The sequence below is a fragment of the Phalacrocorax carbo genome, chromosome 8 (genome assembly GCF_963921805.1).
Source record: "Phalacrocorax carbo chromosome 8, bPhaCar2.1, whole genome shotgun sequence".
NCBI classification, from domain to species: Eukaryota; Metazoa; Chordata; class Aves; order Suliformes; family Phalacrocoracidae; genus Phalacrocorax; species Phalacrocorax carbo.
Genome location: NC_087520.1, coordinates 34,290,325 through 34,313,785, shown reverse-complemented (window position 1 = coordinate 34,313,785; position 23,461 = coordinate 34,290,325). Strand labels below are relative to the sequence as shown.

Genomic DNA, 23,461 nt, shown 5'->3' with positions numbered 1-23,461 from the left:
AATATACTTGGGATTCGTGATTTCTAAGGGACAGAGACAGCTCGGGAATGACCGGAAAGAAGCCATTTGCAGGACTCCAGAACCAACCACGGTAAAAGAACTTCGAACCTTTCTGGGAATGACAGGTTGGTGCCGATTATGGATCTATAATTATGGACTTCTGGTTAAACCTTTGTATGAACTGTTGAAAAATAGCTTGACACAATTAATATGGACAGATGAAGCCAGGCGGGCATTCAAAGAACTGAAATTGGAACTAATGAGGGCTCCAGCTTTGGGCCTGCCTGATGTAACTAAGCCCTTTTGGCTGTTCTCGTATGAAAGACAAGGAGTAGCTTTGGGAATTTTGGCCCAGAAATTGGGTCCTTATAAACGAGCTGTTGCATACTTCTCCAAACAATTGGATGAAGTAAGCAAAGGATGGCCAGGATGCCTTCGGGCAGTAGCTGCCATGGTCTTGATTATCCAAGAAGCCCGAAAATTCACATTGGGACAGAAGATGATTGTGCACACTTCCCACACTGTAACCTCCGTTCTAGAACAAAAAGGGGGACACTGGCTCTCGCCATCAAGATTCTTGAAATATCAATCAGCTTTGATGGAACAGGATGATATAGAAATTGTCACATCCACTATTATCAATCCTGCTTCCTTTTTAACTGATAAACAGGAAATGGAGACTGTCGTGCATGACTGCATAGAAACCATTGAGACTGTGTATGCGAGTAGGCCCGACTTGAAGGAGGAGCCACTGGAGGAAGCTGACCACACTTGGTATATTGATGGGAGCAGTTTTGTAAGGAATGGAGTTTGAATGGCAGGATATGCGGTGACCACCACAGACCAAGTAGTGGAAGCGAAGTCACTCCCTAAGGGCACATCTGCACAACGGGCTGAAATAATCGCTTTAGTAAGAGCATTAGAGCTTGCTGAAGGTTTGCGAGTAAATATCTGGACAGACTCAAAATATGCCTTTGGTGTAGTTCATGCCCATGGGACAATTTGGAAAGAGTGAGGACTTTTAACCGCTCAAGGGAAAGTCGTAAAACATGCTGATATAATTTTGCGACTTCTAGATGCTGTACAACTTCCGTCGGCAGTAGCAATTATGCACTGCAAAGGACATCAGAAAGGTAACACTGACAGGGAAGTGGGAAATAAATTAGCTGATCATGAGGCAAGGCAAGCTGCGGAACAAGGTGAGGTATTAGGCCTAATTCCTGAAAAATCTTTGCCACTGCCTGAGATAGTTGAATATGATAAAAAGGATCAGAAGTTAATTACTGATTTAAAGGCTGAAATTGGCCTGACAGGATGGGCAATGTTAAAAGATAACAAAATAGTAGTTCCCTTCAGAATATTATGGAAATTAATAAAAACAGAACATGATAAAACTCATTGGGGAACTGAAGCTTTGTACAATTCCCTCACCAAGCAGATGATAGCTAGAAATTTGTTTCAAACTATAAAAACTATAGTTGATAGATGCGAAATATGCTTAAAGAATAACCCAAAGGTAGAGAATCGGGTGAAATTTGGAAGTATTGGTAAAGGGAATGTTCCAGGCCAGAACTGGCAGATAGACTTCACGGAACTCCCTAGAAAAGGGGGGTACAGATATCTATTAGTATTAACTGATACCTTTTCCGGATGGCCTGAAGCTTTCCCCTGCAGAACAAATAAAGCCCGAGAAGTAACAAAAGTCTTATTGAGAGAAATTATTCCCAGATTTGGCGTGCCAGAAGTGATCTCCTCTGACAGGGGACCACACTTTGTGTCACAAGTAGTTCAACAAGTTAGTAAATTTTTAGAAATTAATTGGAAATTACACACAACTTATCGCCCGCAAGCAAGTGGGCAAGTAGAAAAGACGAATCATTTAATAAAGATACAATTGAGCAAAATCTGCCAGGAGACGAATTTAAGGTGGGATCAAGCCCTCCCTATTGCATTACTAAGGCTCCGAGTCAAGCCAAGAACTAAGGAAAAACTGAGTCCTTTTGAAATTCTATATGGGAGACCCTTTCAGACTAGATATCAAGGACAAGATCCCACCCAGGTAGGAGAGATTAATCTACAACAATATCTGATTGCATTGGGAAAACAATTACAAGAAGTAAATGGATTAGTGATGTCTACTAGAGCATGGGGGTTAGATTCCCCAGTGCATTTGTTCAAACCTGGAGATTGGGTTTATGTTAAAAATATTTCAGGTGATCCTCTCGAAGAGAAGTGGAGCGGCCCTTTTCAAGTTCTGCTTACGACTTACACTGTGGTCAAGCTTGAGAAGCACGCTGCTTGGATCCACTATCCCAGAATTAAAAAGGCACCTGAAGGACCATGGAAGTCCCAACCCGTAGGACCCACGTCTATAAGGCTGACCCGAAACTAACATTAATATTGGTATGTTGTTGTCTTGAATTAATAAGTGCATTTACTCCCAGTTGGCCCCTGAAGAAAAGAAGCGAATCTGTTGATAGTCTCTGGTGGATTTGGGGAAATAACACCAATACATTAGTTCAGTTTGCTGAAAACTGCTCTTTGTGGGAACCCTATACTAGGAGTGATAAATTGACGGGATGGCATGGAATGACCTTTGTATTATGTTCAAATTTGACAAATGTCACTGTGATAACGAATGTTGCCTTAAAATGTTGTGCAATCAAAGGGATAGGGCCTCCACTGCAGATGAAGAAGTGCTTTCTTCAAAATAACACCCCCATAAAGGAGACACATACTTGGAAAACTGGTAACTGGGATACACTAATGTGTACAAATGGAAGCATTAATAGAACTGCTGGGGTGGCAGTCTCCTTAACATTGTTGAATCCACGACCTACAGTGAATCAGGACCAATTAATTAGATTACCACCCACTTGTAAGAATGTGGCAAAGATAAGGCAAAAGCATATGTTGTTCTTTAACATATCTTTTCCAGCCACCCCTCCCTGCAAAGTAAAACGAGCTTGGTATGATACTTTACTCAGAGGTGCAGGAACTGGGTTAGGACTACTAAATTCAGTAGATCTGGAAACTTTAAGGAGTAAAGTTGGAACCGCAGGATTTGATGTAGCTCAAGCAATCAAGATTCAGGCTGAATGGATGCCAACCACCTTTAATCCTCAGATACAGAATTTAGAATATGATAAAGAGTCCTTATATCTCTTTAATAAGAGTATAATTACCCAGATACAATCACTTAAAAAATTTGACAAAATTTGTGGACTGGACTGTCTGTACTCTACAAGTCATGTGGCAATTAGAACAAAAGAATAAGGTGCAGTCCTACTTAATGAGTAATAATGAATTTATGTGGAGAAAATTATTTGGACAATGGGTTTTACCTAGACACTGGATAAAAGCCTATTCACAATTTGTGCAGTGTTATGATAGATGGTGTGCAGGAAAATTAGTATACTATAATATAACTGACCCCAAAGTAATGTGTAAATTTTTAATTCTGCCAATCCTCTTTTTGAGTCAAGGGAGTCCAGAATATTGGTTACCAGAATTCCAAGGGAAGTATATTGGGAACAATAACAAAACATACGATTTAGATCTTTGTGAAACCACCTCTGATGGAATCTTGTGTGGACAACAATCTCGAGTATGAGAGCCCTGCTTATTAGAACACTCTGTTAACAATTGTAAATGGACGATCCTGTCTCCTAATGTGTTTGAAAAGTTTGTAGAAGTTAATGCCAGACATGTGTGTTTAGTAACTAACAATCGATCAGTAGTTGAACAATACAATGTAACCACCCCATTCATAGGATGTCTCAAGAACATAACCCATTTAACTTGGCATGGACAAACATATTCATTTTTTTGCATATACAGAAGAACAAGTAGCAATGTTTTGGCATTATGAGAGCTTAAATTTAAGTCATGCAAGTTTATCTCTGAAGAAATTAAATGAAATCTTGAATCAATCACAGAAACTTCAAGAACATTTAGGAAAACGAAACAAAACATTAGCTGAATCTATTATTAAAACAATAATAACTGGAGACAAGCTTGTCGGACTGTCGAGTCAAATTGAATCTGATACTGCCCATCATTGGTGGGATATCTTTTCAGGGTACTCACCCTCTGCAGAGAAAACTTTGAATATTTTAGTTCACCCGCTTTTGATATTGTTAGCATTTGTTATTATACTAAGTGTCGTCAATTACTGTTTGTGGTATAAGCTAAAGAAATTGGCAATAAGAGTTTGGGCTTTACCTAAGATAATGAAATATGAAAATTTAGAACCTTTGTAAAGGAATTTACAAAGCTTAAAGAAAAGGGGGGAATGAAAGAACTAAACCCCTGACAGTCCTTGACTTAGTCCTTATTGTAAGCATCCTTGTTCTCTTGTGGTTTCCTCCCTTGCAAAGATAGTTTCAGGGTTTTGAAGAATGCAACTTGGTGCCAGACAGGATTAAAAGATAGTGAATAAGCTCGTAAATTCATTGATAACAGAGACTCAGGACATCAGTGCCGAGATAAGCACTCGAGGAACTAGTTTAAATCAACCCCTTGTGACAGTCCAAGGCTAAAGGACCGAGGAGCTCATTCAATGACTATATATGGGCAAAGGAAACCCAAAGTTCAGCCAGCGGACAGGTGAGGAAGACCATCAGAGACCACTGGAGGACTCCCAAAGACCACTAAAAGGACAACTATGCATGCAGCTTGAGCTTTTACATATGTTAATGAATCCTCGTGAATCTTATTAATATGTATGACTTTATAGTATATAATCTTTGGAAGTTTACTGAATCACAGGAGCACTTATGGTGGATCAATCCCCAGTGCTGCCCAGCGCTGTAATAAAGGATGCCTGCTTAATAGTGACTTTGTTGCTATTGAGTTTTATTTCGGGAACTTTCTGGATACTCCGCTTCCTCTTACGGGGAGGTTCGGACTTTGAAAGATAGTATCCGCGAATTTTTGTATCACTATGCTGCATACAAATATGAGCCTGCTGCTGCAGGTGGAATCAGGTCAGGGCTGAAGACATGCTGGCTCATGTGGCACCCAAGCACTGAACAGGTGATGGTAATGAACAGAAAACAGCAGTAAGTAATGAAACTGACTGATTTTATTAAAACCAGAACGTAAGAATTTATTTTTCCTTGTTTTCCTCAATTTGGGAAGCAGAAAGAGGATTCATTCAAAAGAAAATTTCCAACCTATTCACATTACTAATGCAAAACAAATTAAGCCTCTATACAGCAACTGCTTTTTTTTCTTATTTCATTGGAAAAAAATTGCAGCTTTGATTTTTCCACTGAAAAGGGTAAAGAAAGAAACAAAGAACTCTTTCAATCCTAATATAACATTAAAAATTCTAGGACTAATCTTTTCTAGCATACAGAAATGAGTTCAGTATTATTGACTATATTAAAGCCACATCCATTCAGCTATATACATGCATATTATGTGATCTGTTTAAAAAAAAATGAAAATGGTGTATCTATGCTCCTCTTTTAGCCCTTGTAACAAAACAGTAATATTTAATTAAGGAGTCAAGAGGGGAAAAAATGCGGAAAAATAATACAGTTTATCACCTGATATCTATTCAAAGCCATAAATTTGTACAGAACGTACTATTCCCAAGAAATTTTTTCATTTAACCTTGATTCAAGTGTAATTGTTGCTAAACGATTCATATAATTTAAACAAGGGGAAAAAAATCTACCTACTTCAATTTCTTTGTATTCCACAGTTTGACTGCATTCCAGGCTGTTGCATGCCCAGTTCCAACTACTTTCCCCACTTCTAAAAGTTCCTTTTAGAAAGAAATGTTGAAAACACTACTTTTAGAAATAAAGCTTCCAAACATTTTGAAACACTTCAATCTTTTATTAATTGACATTCTCACATGTACTGAATAGATACAATCCTCTCAGGGTTGCTCCTAAAAAAGGGTAGAAAAACCACCATGCTCATTGCTGGGGGGGAGCCTTTATTACACAGAACTAATTTATGCTGCATCATATCAGATATGAACCACAACTTACTCTCAAAGCCTGAAAGCTCCTTTACAAAACTGTTGTAATGGGTACATCAAGAAGTTAGAAAAGAGTTTATGGTCTTGTTCCAAAAGCTCTTTCTGATGTCCACTGTTAGCAAAGATTCTTTGCTTGCCACACTAAAGAATAATGGTTTATCTAAAGAATGGAAGGAAACCTGTCAATAGGTTATATATCCACATATTTTCTTTAGTAACTTTAACTTGGAACTAGTGTATTATTTTAAAATTTTCCAAAGGACAAGTAAGTAATTTTATCCTCTAGTACCATGCAGCGTAAGCAAGATTTCTACTCCTGGGGATTTAATTCTTTACCTGATAAGTCACAGCTGTTTAATGGATTAGTAGAATGTATTTTATTATTCTTCACACAATATACTATGGTAGAGCAAGGTACGAGGAAAGTCTTAGCTTTATATGTGTATTACATGAAGATGGACAGACACTGCATTTATACTTAAATTGTTAACATTCCAAGACTGCTAGTTTAATTTAAAGATCAGGAGAAACAGGAGGTGGCATCGGTAAAGTTTTTCTCACTGGAGAAGACAGGTGGCAGAATACACACTGGGATATCACTTCAGAGTCACTACACTGCAGGCATAAGAAAGGTTTTTCACATTCTTCACACTAATGTAAATATAACAAAAATGGTGTTTCAGTTAATCATCTGTGACACATGCATTATTTCACTCATGAAGGTACAGCTCTAGATATTTCTAGGCCTGAGTTTTGAAATGCACTGAGTGCACACAGCTGTGGTCAACTTGACACAGATAGTGCTGCTCAAAATTAATTCCTGTCATGAATGATTTTGAGTTTTTTTCCCTGAATGAAACTATATTTTATGTGAACTCTCATTTTTTTCAACTAATACGGTATCATACTTTACTTTTTGGGTGCCTTGATGGGTATCCAGTTTTTAGCTGTTCTGTCTTAGTGATAATCACTATGTGGTTTGGGGCTTTTTTTTGTTTACTTTTTTTTTACCTGACCATTACCTGACTAAAGGAGAAATGTAGAAAGAAAAATAAAAAAGGAAAATTAATGCATAACAATAATTTTAAATTAAATATTAACCCACTGCAGTCAGTACAAAGAAGTTTTTCTGCTGACTACACACATACTCATTAAGTTTAATCCACTTCTATCAGTCAACATAACACTGATTCCCAATCCACTACTTGTGAAACTATTTACAAAAAATTTGAGACATTTTTCTAATTGTTTTTTTACGCTTTAAGTATTGCTAAAATGCACAAAAAAAAATTCCTTCTCTATAGCAGTTTTAACCACATTCTCACATTTTTTAAGTTGATACTTTTAGGACTGCACACATTTTTACTGCTGGCACATTTATAAAACTTATTTAAAAGCTTTAAAAAGCTGCATGCTGCTTTTGAGTACCTGCCATTCAACAAGAAAGTCTAATAAATATATTGTAGAAATAATAGAAAAAGTTCTTTTTCATGCAGTTTCACTTAATGGTTATTGACAAGGAGAAAAATACACACAAGATTTTGCAAAGCCACTACCAAAACCAACTGAGGGGCTGTAATAAAAAGCATGTTTCAATAGCATTAAGCTTCTTAATGTTCTTCTTTCTTAGCATCTGTTTATAATTAATGTTTTAGAAGTCAGAATACATACAGTCTCTGCTTTAAAAAGACTCCTCAGAATTCATATAAGCTGATTGATGTCCAGGAGCACACGAATATTACCTGCCTTGTTTAGTAACACTCCTATGTAAGCAGCCAATTACTCTGCAGCAGCATCAGGTGTAGAAAACCAAGAGATGTTTATTTTTAAAAGTACATATATGTGGCTGTTTTCTAAAAACAAAAACATACCTGTATATGAAAACTGGTGTCCTTACCAAATAAATTTTAAGAACTGTTGTTACTACATCCCACTCCCAAAAAAGGATTTGACAATCTTTTCAAGTAGAGAACACACACAGGCAATTTTCAGCCTAGAAATCTAACAGCTTTCCTTTAACATTCAAATCTTCTTTCTGAATAAAGTATGAAGTGTAGTAAAAAACTAAAGTGATAGGACCTGAGCAATTTTGGAGCCTCTTGGTTTTTTCCTTTCTACCACTGAAGGGATATGATCTATTTTTTCAATATTCCACAATCCCAGGGTAGAATCCTGAGAAAAAGATGCAATTATTTTGATGTATTTGCATATTACCAGAAGAGTGATTTACATCATCTCCATAAGGATGAAATCTCATCTCATCAAATGAACTCTCTCAATATGAGAGCTAAACTCTCTCACCTTTACATATCATGTCTTTGGAAACAATCTTTAGCAATCTTAAAACTGCCTGCACATTTTAAAATAACCAAAAATAAACACACTTATCAAATTCTTTTAAAGATTTTCTGTAATTACTTGAGGTAAATACTGATTACAGCTTAGCACTTTTATGAACAACTTCATCGTTGTTAAATTTAATTTAAAAAAAAAAAAGCTGAAAACAAGGGATGAAATCTTCACATCATTTATAAGTTAGCTCCTGAGAAACCACATCAGGAGTTAGTAATTACCTTTGAAGCTGAAAGAATCCATTTCTTGGTTTTGCTAATTGCGACATCTGTCACCCAGTCCCAATGACCCTACAAGTAAAGCAAAATTTAACTATTAACACAAGGAAGAAAACTTTATTATTTTTATTATCGTTTAAAAAAAAACCCTAATTGTACCATAAATCCAATTTGAAATGCAATGAGAAAGATCTTATCTAGAGTGTCTCATGTCCAGTCAAGAAAAAAGTGTTGTTATGAAGTTCATACTTTCCTACATATACCTGAAATCAGTGGCTGTTACCACCTCTAGTAACCAGACCACCAGTTGTAGCACTCAGAAGAGCTACGCAGTTACCATGGGTTTAAGCACCATTTAAGTATAGGTCTTTTCTATTCTTTAAACAGTTTCATAAAGAATTGTCAAGAGAGAGTTGACTTCTAATACTTATTACCTAAAAAAAACCCCAAAAACCTAAAGGCAGTTTATCATGTGATAACGGAAGGAAGAGCTGTGAGAACAGGCGGCAGCTTCCCCCATTTAAGGGAAGGACAAGGATTCTGAAAGCAGGCCAAGTCAAGCAGCTGTATCAGATATCCTTGTTCTGACAACAGCAGCACAGCTGATTTGAGTTTAACAGCCTTGAGCTGGCGCAAGAGCAGAAACAGGTTAAAATCTAAAACAAATTATTTATTCCAGCTGGGGAGGTTATTCAAACATGAAAGGTATTAACACAAAAAATTCCTAGAGTTCAGGAAGGCATGCTGTCATTTTGATAGACAAATGCCCCACCTGAGAAATGTAATAAAAAGATTAACATATATTTTTCCAGCACAAAGTAGTCATCAAACATGCATACATAAAACATGGGTTTTATAGCAGAATCTTTAAAACATTTTTTTAAATTTAGGTATGAGCCCAGAATATAATTATACCAAGGCACAGATACTAAGCTGGAATTCTCCATAGTTACAAAGATATTAGCATTTAAACAGATGCCTTCTTTTTTATGGGAAACTGAGTTACTTAAAGTGATTGCTGTGAACTGGGATATTTGCAGTAGCTCTGTTATGTAAAGCAGTGATGCTGGTGGAGAATGTGTACTGTTATTGCTCAAAAGGTTTAATCAGTACAGTTCCAGTGCTGGAGGGTAGGTAGCTTACATTGAAGCTAATGGGTGTGAGGCACAGGCTTATGAGCTCTCCTATATGAAGATGCTACCTTGAACACTACAGCAGTTGAAAGCTATTTTTAAGCCCAAGGTTTTGAAGTAAAGTGGTCTTTTCTGAGATCTTCCAGATGGGTCTGTTCATGAGTGTCTTAACTAAGCCTTGAATAGTGCATGCAGTAAGTAAGAAAAAAAAAGTCTATTAAAATCATATTTTCATAAGATAGGAAAGAGCCAAGGTTGCACATTTGAACTCTGACATTGCTTGACTTCTGTGAAATTAACATTTGCAAAATGCATGCACATAACTTATGAATACTGTTAATCCTTTTCTTTGACCCACATGTCTGATCATGACTTCAAGTCTTGTGGATTGTTTCTACTAAAACAAAAAACAAATTAAAGGTATCGTAATACAATATGGTATTTTTGCAAAAACTAAAAGTCACGATGGCACAAAAAAACCTGAATGAGGGTTGGACTTTTTGTTTTTATTATTATTTTAGGCAGGTATTACCACCTCAAATTTTGGTTAGTATTACCATGGATATGGAAGAAAAGAGGAGGCCTAGCTCTTAGCAGGGATAAGTAAATACTGAATAGCTACCTCATTTACAAAATTGTCCATCCTAAAAAGCACTGAAACATGGTGGATCACACCCCTGTCACTATAAGAAGTAAACTCTGTAATCTAGGGACTGAGCTAAGCTTCACAACCTCAACACCTATATTTACGTTATTTTTTTAGTGCTTCCCTTTTAATGTACTGCTTTCTGTGGACATAAGCAAGCATGGAAACATGCAAATATTCAAGAGTGTGGCATTTCAAAATGAATATATGCACTATCCAGGCTCTTGTTACTTGCTGGAAGAAACTCTCTCCTAAAACACAGGTACAACTCCATTCAACATAATCCTTAAATAAGCTTGTTCATAAAAAGATAAATTTAATAGCTTATTAAGAACTGACTTGACAAATATCTTTGTAGTTAACTGGATAAGAATATACTGTTCTAGGAAATTATATCATGCAAATCCAGGATATATTCTTGCCTGTATCTAAAATGGACAGGCAAGGGTATTTGTCAGATAATTAAATATACAATGCTTTTAAACCAGCAAGACATTTTAAACCTTCTCATCAAACTAGTGACCAAATAAGAGCTCAGTACCTTTAAGCTTAGCTTTTTATAGCCTGCCTCTGTATCCCATATAGCTATAGTTTTGTCATATCCGCCAGACACAACAAGCGATGCTGAAATATAAAATCAGAATACTATTATCTGTGCTTTGTCATACAGACTAATAAGAGTCTCCATCTAACACTGAGTCAGACTTTTAAAATAAAAATTTGCATAATAAGCTGTTAGTCATGGCTTAACAAGATAGTAGGAGTTTCTTTCAGCTACTTTTTGTTAATGTTCTTAATTTTGTAAATATTAATACAGAAATTTAGCCACATGCAACTGAGTGGAAAAAAACATACAGGAACATTCTGTTGACTTAGAAAATTAAGAAGATACCTTGTTTAAGAATTAAAATATAGAGAATACTTTCAGAATCGTTAGGTCAGCTCTGAATGAAATAGGAAAAAGTAGAGTTTAGTGTACAAAGCATGCTTTCAGATTCCAATATTCATAGGCCTATCTGTATTTGGATATCTTCAAGCTGCAGGTACATTTTTCCCCACAGAGTTGCTATTTATTTATTTTAGTTGCCTAACTCAGAAAGCACTGTATGGGTATGACTGCAGATTAACATGCTGTCAGCAGTTTGGGAGTCATTTTTGCTGGAGTATTCAGATGTGAAGTTGCAGAAGAAAACATCCAATTAGATTACAATGTACAGAAATTCATATTAGTCCATCCCAGTGAAGAGAAGATAAGCTGTTTCAGCACAGCAGCAGTCTGCAGTAACACTAATTTCATCTTGTGGAGGGACTAGGAGTTGCCTATGATCTAGTGAAAGTAACAGAACTAGGGCAGTAAGAAGTTGCCCCCCACTACCTCCCGCTCAGATATAGGTAAACTGCGGAGTCTGTTTCTTCCTCCTATTCTCCTCCTGTTCATCCAAGCATCAAGGAGATACCGAGATCCAGGTGCCAAATTGTCTTGCTATAACTCATAAATATCATCTACTTTGAACATGGTAGTTTATGTACCCCATCAGTGTAGCTGAGAACATCCATAAGGTTTTTCAGAAGGACGTTACTAGCATATGTTGTTTGGGCTGTGAAGTAACGTTACTTTTGGGGGTACTAACAAAGACGTACACATTTGCCTAATTATTACAGATAAGTGCAGTATTTACTGAACATGTTTTTTAACTAACTAATGCTCGGAGAATAGCCACAAGTGCCAAGTTGATCTTCTAACATAGTATTGTGCTTATACTCTGTTATGATCTTTTGATTATGCTTCTTGATGGGTATATCAATTAAGCAAGTGTTCCAGTTGCCTGGTTAAGACTGAACACAAACCATCAATTTCAGTTTATTTAATTACATGGACATAATTTTCTCATAATTAAACATGTTATCTTGGAAATGATCAATTAATTACGTGCTTACAGTGGTCACTTGTGGTTCCTCTAAGATGTCCTATGCATAGGTACTGAGATGCATCATGCACTAGTATTAAGACAACTCACCATCTTGGCTAAAACAGCAGGAACTAACAGAACCTTCATGCCCTTGGTTCAGGGAGACGGGCTCATGACACTGAAATTCTCCTGTCTTTATGTCCCATATTTTTAAGCTTCTGTCCCAGGATGCTGTGCACAAGTAATGACCGTCAGAGGTAAAGCAGCAATCTGAGATAGCATTGCTGTGTCCCCTGAAACACAGTTGAAAAACATAGGCAGAGTGAGCTTTTGTAACCATCACAAATCTCTCATAGAGCCTCCTGCAACAGTGAGCACCCTGCGTCCATCCAGTAAAGCACCATAAGCATATTCTGAATTTTATCCATATGAATATTTCTGTAAAGTCTCTGGAGCTGCTTACAACCTCAGAGCCAGCATGGGCTTAAATCCCTTATGGGAATAGGTCATTTTGCAGGATTGAACCCTAGCTCTTAAGTGACAAGGGACCAGCTATTTCTTTCCTTGACCACAGCTTAACAAGGAATTATTAAGCAGCTACAGCACAACTGCATTTTACTAAAAGTAAGTTACCAAAAAGAGCCACCCATTTTTCATTACATAAATAAAATGCATCTATCTCTACATGCAAATTTCAACTCAAAAATACAGAGGAAAAAGATTAAACAATTCTAGATTAAAGTCTAATTTTGGAGCCAGTGATACCCGTCAGAAAAGAAATCTGGACATTCCAGAACTGGGGGAGGACTCTAGTGTTTCCTGAAATCTACACTAGGGAAATGATTATGAGCATCTCTTGCAGGAAACAATGCTGTAGTCACTGCAATTTAAAAGAAACATTACAACATTGCAGATTGAATTTCCCATCCAAAGTAATTCCTAATCCCTTAAAGACAATTTTATTACAGTATTTAAAGGCAGACTCTCTCCCTGATTATTGCTTTAAGAATTCAAAGCTAAACTGATTTAGTTTATTTAAAGCCATTGATATTTTCAATGGGTGAATTGACATCTCTGTTATTGCATACTTCCTTCTTTAGACTATAACAATATCCTAAAGTGACATAATGTTTTTACTGTAATACTGCCTTTGGTGAGAGAGAGAGTTCAGCCCATGAAGGCTCAGGATATAATACTGAGCAAGGCTTCTGGCACTGGGCATGACCTTCTCCAAAAGCATATAAGGAAAAATGACCTGGAAAAACAATCTCTGTACTCAGAGAGTGGCCATAATTATTTCACTGTGAAAATGAAAGTACATATTGAGCTGGGGTACACAGCATCTGTCCTGAGTCAAGTCCTATTTCATACTTCCATTAACAATGTAGATGATGAGATAAAGAGTACAGATACAACATGAAGCCAGACGGTCTGCAGTTATACAAGGGAGAAGATTAAAATTCAAAATTATCTTCACAAATTGAAGAAACAATCAAGAAAATAAGAGTTAGAACAGTCTCTACAGGAAACAATGCTGTCATCACTGCAGTTTGTAGGAGTGTTACAGTATTTAATTATCTAATACACGTGCTGCCTGGTAAGTCGATTTTGTCAAATCTGACATTCTTTAATAACATACAAATAATCAACTGCACGGATAAGTGGTGGGAGCAATGGACCATACCACAGTCTGCAAAAAAAAAAAGATGCAGCAAATACTGACACATCTTCACCATCATGCTGTCAAAAAAAAGAGTAAATCTCATCCTAGGACATACAAACAGGGGCACATCCACAGCAAAGCATGTAATAATAATTCATTACTATTTTTTTCCAGTTAGAGGGAACACTGTTTACATTATGGAGCCACATAATTCAAGAAAGATGTGTGCCAGTTGGAAAGATCTCAGAGATCAACAGCAAGAGTGATCAGTAAAATAGGAAATAATCATTAAGTATTAAATGAATAAGTATGGTTTAATCTACTGAGAAGAAGACTCAGATATGATAGAAGTTCTTGGCTATATATAAAAATGTAAAAGAAAACAAGGGAATAATCTGTTCTCCATGTCTGAAGTGGATCTAAACAGAAACATGTGAGCTTAAGCTGCCACCAAAATAGTCCACCTTAGGAAAATATTTCTAATGATTAACACAATGAGGCAATGGAACAGATTGTTTGGAAGTCTGTCAGATCTTCACTGGAGCTCATTAGGAGTAAAGTAGAAACATTCTGTGGTTGCTCTGAGGCCTATGAATTTTATGAAGAGCTAAGGTTGCAATGCAAAACCTAATTATCACAAAATATTCTGTAAGAAGTCATGCTTAATTATCAATTCTCAACATCTAGATATATTTCTCCTTTTCCTCTGTATTATTTTTGCTCCACTCCATCACGTTTTTAAACACTTCACTGTTGTAATCTTTTGTCTCATTTGTCAATGATTATATATTTTTCCTAATTAGTAGAAATTAGAACAAGTTTACACTGCAGTACCATATTGCATGTGCTATTTTCTGCCTCTATATATACCCAAGAACCTAGAAACTCTACAAAAATAGCACTAGAAATGCTTACAGTCATCAAAATACATTTTTTTCAGTTATTTACAGCAGGAAGCTTGAGCGGACCACTTTATTCACACTTTCTGTTATGTATCATTTCCTTGCGTGTTACCTTATTTAGTTCAACAATTATTGTTCATTTTCTCTAGTACAGATCTTAGCGTAAACCTCACTAATAATTGTGAAAGACACAAGTAATGCCATGCACATGTAATTATAGTATTGTTTCTTACTCATTAATTGTAATTGAGGTGGATCGCGTTAGCAAATCCCATAGCTTTACAGTCTTATCATATGATACTGAAGTCACTCTTTGGTTATCAGGGTCAAAACAACATCTTGTGATTGTACTTTTGTGATGACCTATGCGAAAAACATTAAGTGAGACCATTAGTTATTTTGAATGCTTACATCTGGATCTCAGAACAGAGGTCTGAAAGGCAGAACTACCCAGAGCATCTATGCATCAGTCTATTTCCAAAATGCTATAATTTCAAAATTGCTATTTCACTGGCTAGGACACCTCCTCACCTACCTCTCAGTGAAAGAGAGGCCTCGTTGTACTGCAGACAGTACGAATATGAACGTGTACCCAGGCACTCAAGATACACAATTAATGTAAATTTGCAGACTGCCCTTAGTAATTTATTTCTCTGCTCCATTCCTGAAAATAAGTCTGGAAGTGTGGCCCCACAATGCCAATGACAGTTAATTACTCAGACTCTTAGGGAGCACTTAAACAGGTAATTACACTTTAAGAATGCAAACAGCTCCATTAAAATAACGTAAACAAAATATGTCCTCATAGTGTCACCTAACAGAGACAGTTCTAATGAAGCTATTATGATCTATTTGTTGCACTTCTTACTTTTAAACACAAATTATTTTACCATCAGGCTCTGATTCACAGCAGCACATTATCCATACGCTAATTTAACATTTGTAAGACTGCTTATATATTTAGAAGCTAATTCTGCAGGAATGGCAAACTCCCTGACCTGCAGTTCTGAACGGAAACCTCATGGAACTGAGGTCTCAGTAGTGAAATGACCTTCAAAGGGAAATAATGCTTCAAAAAATAATCACTGTTGGTCTAATTTTGGCCCATTATCCCCTTTTTATGAGCCTATTCTGAAAAATACTGCATTTATGTATTACAGGTAAGGGGTTTTTGCCGTTCTCAGGTAAGGGTATTTGAACTGAACTAATTAATTTTCTCAGGTTTTTGTAAGAAATAAAAAAAATTCAAGAACTGCATAAACAAGATGTAAAAGTCATCAGTCTCACCTTGGATATGTGCCACTACTGTTGCACTTACTGCATCAAAAACACATATAGTATTTTCTTTGTCTGAACCAGATACCACATATCTACCATCACAAGAAATATTACACGAAGTTACAATGCCTTCATGTTCTACTGTCCACTAAAGAGAAAATAAAAGGATTTAGAAACATGCTTGAGGGTTAGAGAGTTTTAAAGCAGGCTTTCTATAATCTGTAAGCAGGTTCAGAAAGGCGGCTTTTGATGTTACTTTGTTTTGGTGAAAGCTGATAGATGTCTTTATATCCAAGTCTTCTATTTTTGCATTAGCGATAAACTTAAAATTAGACAAGGCCACCCTGTTCAAATCCTAAAACGTTAATTTAATCAACCTTAAATATCTCTTCTGAGACAGGTTACTATTATCATACCTACTGGTATCTGAAATAACTGAGATGTGTTTATCAAGAGACTTACCCAAGATCAAGAAATCATCAGTACCAAAACTAGGACTAAAAATCAAGCCTACCTACCCTAACTATATTGTATTGTGCTAACAACGAATGGTTTGTTTTCTTATCTATAAATACATAGCAATAAACCTGAATTTTACAGTTGTAAATTTTACATCTGCAAGATGCTTTCAAAAGGATACGTACAAGCATTTTTCCTGTTTCCATATCCCAAGCCTTGACAGTGTTATCGTATGATGATGTTACCACTCTAAAAATATTAGTGAAAACAGCAATGTTTTTACTTAAAAGAAGTTAATTAACAAATAAATGACAATATTTAATTCTGACAATGATTTGACATCTTCACACCTACTAATTTAAAACAGATTTTTGAAGGCTACAGCAAAAATTAGTATTACTACTTGAAAAAAGGATTATTTCTATTTTGGATAGAAACTAATAACAAAAATGCCATGTGTGCAATTTTAAAGCCATTATGTGTCTTTTCTTTAATGCATGTGAAGTGTTCTTGTCAGCAGGGCTTTTTGGATTTTCAGTGGTATGTTGCTGAGTAACCCTATACAACAAATGCTGCTTTGCACAAACACAAAGCCACAACAAACGACAACAAACAAACAAAACGACAACAAAGCTACTCAAGCTAGTCAATAAAGTTTTCTAAAACTGGCAGGTTTCCATGAAATGGGAGGTCAAAAATTTTTCCCTCACACAGTTTTATTAAAATATTTAAAAATATCTAAAGTAGTATTTATATTGACTGTCACTGGACATGACAAATGTTTTTAGTACCATTGTGGCTTTTTATTTTTATAAAGATCATGAACTGTCACTTTTATACATTTTGCCAAAGAAACTCGATGCATTAAGATTCTAACAACTAAACCCACCATTAGATTATTAAAATCTTATTTTCTCCATATGTGTATGCTTCCCACAACCAGCCCAATCTCTGCTCCTGAATGGAAACACAGAACACAGAAGACCACATGAAGTTTATGAACTGGTAGCATTTTTTATTGGAAAGTGGTTTCCAGGGCTGGACACAATGGTATTTTACTTGCTGCTTAGCAGTTTTCAAAAATATGCACAATTGCAGTAGGCAGCATAGCACATGTACTATTCAGTGATCAAAAAACTTATGAGTCAACTCTACAATCTGATAAAAATTTATTTAAACTGTGGCTTCATGACAAAATATGCCAGAAATAGTACCCCTAGAGGTGCTGCATGACCTACTTTAGCGCATGTTAATATATGCTGCAGTTGTTTTAATTATTATGTCCACAGATTGACACTGGATTAAGATGCATTTCTTCTTTAACTGACAGGACAGGCTTAATGGAAAGGCTATAGAATATCAATAAACAGTACAGACAGAAGACAACTTTTATGAAGGTATAAATCTCACTGACAGATAAACCCCTGAACATTGACTAATTCAATGTTGTTCTTTTACACAAGTGATATATATTTATACACCCCTTTCAGAACATATGGCAAAGAGAGACTTTCAGCCCCATATAACTCAAAAACGGTATTAGACAAGTCCTTTGCCCTAAAAGAGGCCATACTCTATCGGACTATTCCAACACACGCTTAAGACAATAAAAAGATTACTGTTTAATTCAGCAGACATCATATGCAAACCAGAAAAGATTTAAGAGCTCCTGTACAAATTGTAGGTGAGAACAAGGTGAGATTTATGGTAGTTCATGTGGATGAAGGAGTCTGGCAGTAAACAGTCTGTTAGCAGAGTGTGGAGAGCGTAAATGAAAGTCAAGGATGGAGAAAAGTAGAAAGAGTGTAGGGAGGTAGATGTAAAACAAAATTATACCAGAATGACTTATCATGGAGCACAAAAGTAAGCAAAAGAAGTTTGACTTTGATGTAGTACAAGTTAGGAAACCATATGAAGGACTGAAAAATTAATTTATTTGTTCTAAGCATTGTACTAAGTGTTTTCACATGCCCTGAAATTGAACCTTGCAATTGCAAAAAACATAACTTTTTTTTTTTTTTTTAACAAATTAAGATAGAAAATGGTCACCTTCTGTCATCAGGAGTCAAGTTGCACTCAGAAATTGGGGCGGTGTGTTCTTCAAAAACTTCAATAGGAAAACCTTTCTCAACATCCTTGAATAAATCCAAAGGAGTTTAATTAGGAAATGCTTGCTAAACCGTAAACAAATTACAAAGCATCACAAAATAAGGGAAAACAGAACTTGTGAATCAGTAACGCTAGTCTTACTTTAGTTACTCTTACAGTCTCAGATTCTATCTCTTCAAGACTGACTGAAACAGACTTGTTCATCTATCACACCCAGACTTCTATTTATCTCCTTCCCATCACAATAGTTTTCATCCAAAAGTTCTTGAAAAGAGTTCTCAGACTCTCACATCCATGTTCATGCCTAAATCCTGGCAAGTCTTTCTTCATAAACTAGTATATGGCTTTCCATTTTCATTCACATTGTTAAAACTCACACTCTCAAGGCCTGCCATCCCTCTATCAATTATTGCATCATCATTTTATTCACAAATGCAGTCTCCCCTGCTTGTATCCATGTGCAACATTCTTCCACAGATTTCCCTTTACTGTCTGTATTGTCATTCCCTGCCTGTGTTCCTTCACTGATGCAGTCACAAATACAAGCTTCTTGTCTTCAAACACAAAGCTTTTTGTGATTTATCCTGAGACATCATCTCCCTTCTGCCCTACCTCTGATGCCAGCCTTTGTCACTTGGTTGTTATATTTCCAAAAATTTATGAGCTCCCCTTTGCTGTCTTTCATGTGTTGAAGAAGTCACCTATAAATAACCAGAAGTCTCTCTCATAATACAAAATCCCTCTTAAATTTCTGTTTTGTGACTCCTACAGCAGCAATTAACAGATTGCTGAAGTGCCGAGATTATGACCTATACTGCATTACCTGTTCATTTATATTACTCTATCATCTTCTACCTACTTAATCTGTTACCAGAGTTTTAAGCAATTTCAGGAAGGAACTATCTTTTTGTCATACTTATATAATGTTCAAAGCATAGTGCAGTCCTAACCCATGAGTAAAGCCTTGAGGTTCTTTAGTAATACAAATAAAAATATGAATCAAGTTTTACAAATGGATCATGGTGCCTGACTGTAAACATCAAAACAAAAAATAACCAGGAGGACTGCTGACATGCAGAGTGACTCACAGACCAAAGTATCACAGGATCAGTCATCATACCTTCATCTAGGGAAATAATCTCCTATTTCCATGATTACCCTATTATTTCAGTTAGGTTTTTATTTGCGTAAGTACCAAGAGGTTTCGGAGGCAGTCTGGAAGCAGACAACAAAGTGCCTTCACTGTGCATGTGTTCTTTGATTTTTCTTCAATATGAGAGTAAAATATTGCACCCTGACTACTCTTCCCCTTTTTAACACCAACTGTCAAGTCTCAGATCTAGAGCTGCTTCCTTACAAGGGCTTTCACTTGAGGGAGCTATGCTGCTAACTTGGCAGCTCTCGGTAACAGACAAAACTGGAGTGTAGGTAAATTTATTTTTTGCCTTTTCGCTTATTTTCTGAATGTCTGTCAAAGCACTACAGGCCTAACAACTGGCACTAGAATAATTAGAAATATCTCTAAGACTGAAGAAAAAAAAAACAGATCAAAGTTACCATATATTCGTGTTCTATTTTTCTGAGTCAGAAAAGCCTTCCAGTCACAACTGCCCTTCTAGACTTAGCTAGTCTTTGCTGTGCACCCTATTAATCTTTGTTTTCCAAAAGATGTGTGGACTGTCAGTGAGATACTGTCTGTTCTCAAGAGGAACTTCAAATGATTTCCCAGTACACTCAATCATTTGATATCTACTGTTTCAGAGGAAAAAAGAAGAACTCCAAAGTGAAATCGGCAGGGCTGGCCGAGCCCCCCCAGCCAAGTCCTCCCTACTCTCCTGAATTCTAATTGCTTCAGCTGTTCCTGCAGAGGGGGAAATTAGGCTTGTCCAGACAAAACTAAGCTAATCAAAATAAACTAACATAATCTTGCCCATACATTGCTACCAGAAGGTTCACAAGACTCAGGCAAATACTTCGAGATAGATTCTGAAAAATAAGTATCCTTCAACAAGTGTTAAATAAATCTTTCTTAGAAATTATAAAGATAAAATTTCTTAGATTAATCCTTCCGCACGTCGGGCAAGTGGCACATTGTACCCTTTCCAGCAAAACGAACATTCATGATCTACTGTGCTTAAAAACAATTAACTTCTTAATCTTCTTATTTTTGGGTCTTGATTTCAGTTTACTTACATGTAAGACAGCTGAATAACATTTTGCTAATGACAAAAAAATACAAGCTCCAGTTCTGAGTTCAGACAAAGCAAGAAAGTTTGGAACTGACAGTTCTGACAGTTATTAAACTATAAATGTCATGACTAACACACTGAGATACACTTATATTTATTTCTCATATCTACAATATTTGCTTAAGATGTCCACATTTGTTTACTTTGGAACTGACCATTAGAAGATGGGTCTTTTTTCATTCTAGACTTCATGATTTCTTAGATCTAGCCATCCACAGTTAGCACATACTGGTGCTAACTGAAAACTGCCTGGACTTTTTAAATTTTTGGGGTTCTTGGTTTTTTTCAGTACATTTGAAAAAAGGTTTGGATAATGGTAGAAACTGCATGGGTAAGAAGTCAACACTTTAGATCCTTTATAAAATTACTTCATCTGTATTCATATTATATTAAGGCATTACTATAACTCATTACCAATTCTTGAATCAAGTCATAACTATTTAATAAATACCAGATCTCCATGCCTGCAATCTATTTAGTGCAGCTACATTGTCATTTGCTTATACATGACATTTGCATAAAATTCAAGGGCTCACATAACTATAGGTCTCCAAGCTATCTTTTACACTAAATTTAGATTTGATCACTCAGAAGCAGTACGCTTCCCCAGTTCAGATCTCGCTGTTGCCCTGCCCAGGGTGGCTGGAATTTTAGGGAAACCCCAGATAACTACACAAAACTTGGAAGAGCAAGAAAATAAAGGGTGCAAATCAGGATTTAAATAAAAGGAAAAAGCAAACAACAAATGTGAAAACACCATGGCCGTGCTGGGAACAACTGCATGATCCCTAGCTTCTACATCTCTGCTACGAACAGCCAAATACATAAATAAGTCAGAAAAAAAGGACTTTCAGGAGAAAAAGAGTAAGCTTTGTGTATCAACTTGCAATTTTAAAAAAGTAATAAACTAGAACTCTGATTCAGCGTATGCTACATACGCTTACAAGCGCTACCCTTCAACGTCAAAGAATATGTTTGAAGTATGAAATAGGAGTTTTACTATTTATCTGTGCTGCAAAACCATTTACAGTTCCTTTTTAAACTTCAATAAAATATCTTCAGAAGGCTCCTTGATGATTCAATCTTCATGCCTGTATAACATTTCTTGTTTGATTTCAGTTTTAAGATTTTTTTAAAATTTGTTGTTGAATTCATAACATACCCAGAGCTTCACTGTTCTATCATAAGAGCATGAAAGTATTTTTGTGTCTTCAAAGCAAAAATGACAGGAGCTCACAGTATCACTATGTCCTCTCAGAATTTTAAACTGGATCTGTAAAGAAACAGAGCAAAGTTTAGGAATATTTTTCCTTGATATTATTTTTGATGGCTTAGTCCACGAGGGGGAGTACGAAAGCAAGAACAGGATGAGAATAAAAATTCTAAGTTGTTCTTGTCTGAGAAGAGTTCACAACCTCTCCTTGGTGCTAGCTTGGTGCAGGTTTACCAGATCTGGTTGAGAAAGAAAGACTGACAGGCATGGATTTTATGTTTTTTTCTGGAGTGGAAGGAGTTTTAGTTTGATTTGGTTTCCCAATTCTTCTTCCTCTCATGAAAAATAGTATTTATCTGTAAGTCTCATTAAGTCTCTCTCAAGTCTTTCAAACGCTTGTTTTCTTGATTCTGGCCCATCAGGGGGCAGCACATGAAGCTCTTAGGCCACGTTTTAGCCAATACCATTACAAATTTTGGCAAAGGTATTTTGTAAAAGGCTTTTCTTCAGTCATTTAGGAGTTTGCTCGTGACTGTCCAGAGTGCGTTTGTATGAACAGAGCTAACGAAAAAACCAGCTGGTGTGAGCATTAACGACAGGTGAAGTGGCAACCCTCAGATTCCAGCAGCCCCGACCACCCCAGGCAGGGCACAGAGCCCCGCCTGCCCAGCCCTCCCTGCCCGACAAAGCCAGGTCCTCCCTGACCAGCCTACCTGCGCCCAAGGCCCATGGCCGCCCCCACGACCCTCCTGCGGGGACAGGCTTGGCTCCGGTGGCAGCCCCAGGGCCAGGGGGTCCCAGTGGCAGCTGCCCACCGCCATCGTCCTGCTCCCCACCCCACCTCAGGCTGCAGGGAGCAGCACTCCGGGCCGGGCCCACCACCACCTTACCGTTCCAGGCTTCAAAACTCCACAAGACTACTGTGCAAGGTGGTTGTCGGGTTTATTTTTGACCTCGAAGGGAGGCAGCCTCAAGGCCCAATTTCTTATTTCTCCTTCCCGCACTCAAGTTTTCTCCTTGACTACATTTAAAACCACACAATCTGTGTGTCAACACAAGATTATATCACTTTGCTCTCATCAAGAGCTGTCACAATGCTGTGGAAACCAGAAAACACATTAAATCAGCCCCCTAAGAACTACCATCTACCACAGAGAATTTCAGTTTAAGGCTTTTGTTCATAGTTTCAAGCAGGAAGGCTCTTGGTTTCCCTGTGCACCCCAAAAGAGAAGGTCTGTGTGTCTCCTTTTAACAGCCTTATCATTCAAAGAGCGCTCTAGTACTATTTCATCGTTTATGTCAAAATAATTCTACAAGATGGGAATTGCTCT

At 36.8% G+C, this 23,461-nt stretch overlaps 1 protein-coding gene across 1 annotated transcript; it reads right to left on the bottom strand.

Moving 5' to 3' along the window:
- Positions 1–5,864: 5,864 nt before the first annotated feature.
- On the bottom strand, positions 5,865–22,951 carry WDR88 (WD repeat domain 88). Its single transcript, XM_064458181.1, has 11 exons — positions 22,797–22,951; positions 22,080–22,314; positions 18,609–18,694; positions 16,745–16,808; positions 16,110–16,248; positions 15,056–15,185; positions 12,366–12,550; positions 10,889–10,971; positions 8,572–8,640; positions 8,078–8,170; positions 5,865–6,649 (listed from the first exon to the last, which is right to left on the bottom strand). The coding sequence occupies exons 1-11, from the start codon at positions 22,949–22,951 to the stop codon at positions 6,512–6,514; spliced, it is 1,377 nt and encodes a 458-aa protein (XP_064314251.1). The 3' UTR covers positions 5,865–6,511.
- Positions 22,952–23,461: the final 510 nt, after the last annotated feature.